Source organism: Phoenix dactylifera, unplaced genomic scaffold (assembly GCF_009389715.1).
Source record: "Phoenix dactylifera cultivar Barhee BC4 unplaced genomic scaffold, palm_55x_up_171113_PBpolish2nd_filt_p 000162F, whole genome shotgun sequence".
In the NCBI taxonomy this organism is placed as follows: domain Eukaryota; kingdom Viridiplantae; phylum Streptophyta; class Magnoliopsida; order Arecales; family Arecaceae; genus Phoenix; species Phoenix dactylifera.
Window position 1 is genome coordinate 940964 of NW_024067705.1, and position 4037 is coordinate 945000.

At 43.4% G+C, this 4037-nt stretch overlaps 1 protein-coding gene across 1 annotated transcript; it reads right to left on the reverse strand.

Moving 5' to 3' along the window:
• Nucleotides 1–2490: 2490 nt before the first annotated feature.
• LOC103697115 (magnesium protoporphyrin IX methyltransferase, chloroplastic) lies at nucleotides 2491–3690 on the reverse strand. The gene has a single exon (XM_008778909.4). It carries the CDS (start codon nucleotides 3630–3632, stop codon nucleotides 2679–2681), a length of 954 nt encoding a protein of 317 aa, XP_008777131.1. The 5' UTR covers nucleotides 3633–3690; the 3' UTR covers nucleotides 2491–2678.
• Nucleotides 3691–4037: the final 347 nt, after the last annotated feature.

Below are 4037 nucleotides of genomic sequence, written 5' to 3' on the forward strand. Positions count from 1 at the left end.
AAGAGCCACTAATCGAATGTTTTAGCTACTTCCTTTTCATTAACTAACTTTATTTTCACATCGCACTGCCAAGTGTTTCATATTATCTTGTTAACTTTAAGCAGGTATGAACCACTTAATTTTACACATGGGAACTGTTGTTTTTGGGATTAGGAGCACAACTCAACTTTTAGTTGTTCGTGCGGTTCTGGACATGAATTTCAAGGCTAGATATCAAGAATTTAGTATTAGTTGTTTATATTCTATACATGTTATATCAACAATTTGAATATAAACAATTATTATTTATATTCTAATTGTTGTTACCATTGTTTTTCTTTTTCTTTTTCTTTTTCTTCCTATCAGTTCTGGGGAAAAAATTGATATTTCATTGATCGTCAATTATTTTAAGCAATTTCTCCTACAAACTAGAACCAACAATTAAATTAACTTGTTCCATCAAAATGTGACTTTGTTGTTTTATGAAGTGATGACTCATATGAAAAGCATCGCTCCCAAATTTCAACGCGGAGGAGAAAATGTCACAAGGACTCAGGTCAAGCTTGAGATGATAGCACTGATGGACTTTCAGCCAATACTCTAGACAAGATCAAAAGCATAAACTACAAATTATATGGATAATTTTGTGAGTTCTGGCTACTTTCTCCTTAGAGAATCATTACATCATAGATTTCCACTTAAGTTCAAATTGGATCCAAAATTTCCCCTATTTCAAACAAATCAAAGTGAAAAAAAAAAAGACAAGCAAGTTATGGAATCAGACTAAACTTCATCATTTGCATAGTGTCATCAAAAAAAAAAAAAATCAATTCTAGTACTTCATCTGGTGGGAAAGTGATAAAGGACAGCGTATATGGCAGTCAGGATGGGAGTTTTTTCTTTTTTTGACTGATGATGGGATTTGATGATTAGTGGCTTTTGCATGCTAACTCATTTTTTATATGCCTAATGCTCAGACATCATAGATTACTGAAAAAAAGAAGAGAGCTTACACAATAAAGTAGATCTTTATGTGGCACTGGGTCTGCAATAACAAATCATTTTTTCAAGCACTATCAAACCAGCTCTGCCTTTAAGCGATATTTGGAATCATAGTGAAGATATATCAGCAATTTTTGCGCTCCCTTAAAAAGTTTCTGAAACTAATGAACAGACATCTGGATTATTTGAGGAAGCATTTCAAGGAAAGCTGATGCCATAAGGAATTTATCTCATGGTCCTTGTTTGATTACATCTTTGTGGAGCTTCTAGAACTACTCTACATTGAGGGTTATTTTGTAGACGATCATTTTATGTTGTTAAAGGACCTTAAATGGCATTTTGGAATTGCAATCGTACATACACTGGTTAGGGTCCTTTGCATCAGTAGCTCTGGCTTATCTATGAGATTCAGATCATTTGAAATAAGAGATCCAAGACCCATGTTAGCAATGGTTCTCAAAATCAAAACCTGGTAATTATTCAAACCCTAATTTTAGTAATTGATGTTCTAATTAGATCAAATTTCTGTCTTAAGGTTCCAAGAGAACATCCTAGTGCATGAGTCTGCTGCAATTGCGGGGTTGGAGAGGGTCAAATATACATAGCCTTAACCCTACATACAAAGAGGTTATTTCTATATTTCAAACCCATGGTCTCTAGATCACCATGGAGTAATGTTACCATTGCGCCAAGATCTACCCTCTATTCCAAAAAATTATACCAATAAAACTCAGATACCTTACTATGCAGTGTCAACAAATCACCCTGAAGTTTGTTGTTAGATGAACTGAAATGTAAAGCTTCAAATCATCCAAGAAACAAATGCCGTACTAGTAATAACCGTGCAAAACATGAGCCCCACCTTCCAAATCAGAAAAATTCTCAAAATGAACTTGATAGTCATTCCACATTCCTAAGTTCAGTCTCTCATTTCCTAATGAGACTGAATTACCATCTCAAGCACCCAATCCAGAAAAGAAATGTCATGAAAACAAGCATAGCCCTGTCTTGAACTTCAACAATATTCCAGAACCTGCCTATAATTGTTAGCTCAGCTAGTTAACACCCATCTTCTAAGCGCTAACCTTTGGGAGGTCCTTGGTTCAAACCCTGATTGTGGCACACTACTACTGTATTACATTTTAAAGCAAAAATCATCATGAAACTACTAGTTCAATGCATCAGCAACTTGCAGCTGTAAGTGATCCAAGCAACGCAATAAATAGCATAACTTGTGAAAAAATCATACCATCAGGCCTTGGAGCATTATATGGCATTTGACAAATTGATCCTCAGGATGGGTCAGTACATATACAAGCTTTTCGGATACATGCATAAGTTCAAAACCACATAGGGCAATAGAGCCACCTTCACATTAACCAAAAATCCAACAAAAATGAATTGGTAACTATCTTAGACTGTTAAATCCAATAATGCACATTCCCAAATATCCCTCCCTTCACCCCCCTTATCAAACATTAGAATAGACGATCAATGAAGCAGCAAACATTGAGAAAAGAAATTGAAGCATGTATGAACATTTAGAAGAGCCACATCTTCTACTGAAACAAGACAGAGTACGTCCAGTTTTACAAAATTTCCAAACAATTGAATGAACAAGAGACAATTCAAGCATAAACACAAATAAACACACATACATACCTCTCACTACCTGTACAAATCCCTCTCCCTTCCTCTCATGCCAAACCGACGGGCACTGCCTCGATCAACTTGGCGAAGTAGAACTGGGTGGTTATGAGCCCCCTCCGCCGCACCCGCCACCCCACCTTCTCCAACGCCCGCTCGATATCCCTCTCGGCATGAAGGTACGCCCTCGTCGCCTTCGATGGCCCCGGGAACAGCTCCCCCACCCTCTTCAGCAAGTCGTAGTAGAATGTCTTCGGCGCGAAGCTCAGCACAAGCCTCCGCTCGGCCAGCGACGCCAGGTGCCCGATCATCCCCTCAGCCTTCCCCTGGGGGTAATGGATCAGAACATCCAAGCAAACCACCGTGTCGTACTTGCCCTCCAAGCTCTCCAGGTCCCTCGCCTCAAACTTGGGCATTTTAACGAATGGGTTGTTAGCATCATTCCCCAAGGCCTCCTCAGCCTGGCGCTGGGCCTCCGCCACCATTGTAGCGGAGATGTCGCTGGCCGAGACGACGGCGCCCTCGCGGGCGAGGGGAATGGCGAGGCTGCCAGTGCCGCAGCCGGCGTCGCAGACGGTGACGCCGGCGAGGGCCCCCCCGTCGCGGAGCATGCGGAGGGTGCTTTCGACGGTCTGGGCGTGGCCGAGGCGGATGTCGAGCTGGACGCGGTTGACGCCCTCGGTGGAGTCGCCGTAGATCTTCTTCCAGCGCTGGAAACCGGTGTTGTTGAAGTAGTCGCGCACCACCTCCTTGTCATCGCCGCCGACCTCTTCCGCCTGCTGCCGGCGGCGGCGCTCGGGGTCGGCGAGGGAGATGGCGGCGGCGAGGGCGGCAACGGAGCCGACGGCGAGGGCGGCTGGGGCGTCGAGGGAGAGGTCGGCCGCGGAGGGGAGGGCGAGGGTCCGGGTGGTGGGGGAGCGGGGGGGCTTCGAGGAAAGCGGGTGGAGGTGGAGATGGGGGCTGGCATTCGGTGAGGCGGAGGATAGCACAGCGGCAAACGCCATGAATTCCACTTCTCCTCTTTTTCCCAATTTACGTTTAGATAACGTTTTTGTTTAATGTTTTTCTTTTTATTATTTATTATCCTTCTTCCCTCTTTATGATTTCCGATAGGGTTGGAGACTTGCGTGGCCGCCATCAGTTATCCATTTGTTGCTTTGCTTGCTCGGGTAGGCCCTGTTTGGATTCCCATAATACGGGTGCCAATGGGCCGTAGCGTCTTAGGCCGGAACCTGGCCCCGGAACGGACAGTCTCAAGATATCGGCCCTCTACGAGGGCCAGCACGGCCCTCTACGAATCTATACATTTTCTGCTCAGCTTCCGGAAAAAAAAAAAAAACATACAAAAAAAATCTTCGAACAAAACCTGTGATTATCTAACAGAAACATGCAACGATATCTAAGAAAAT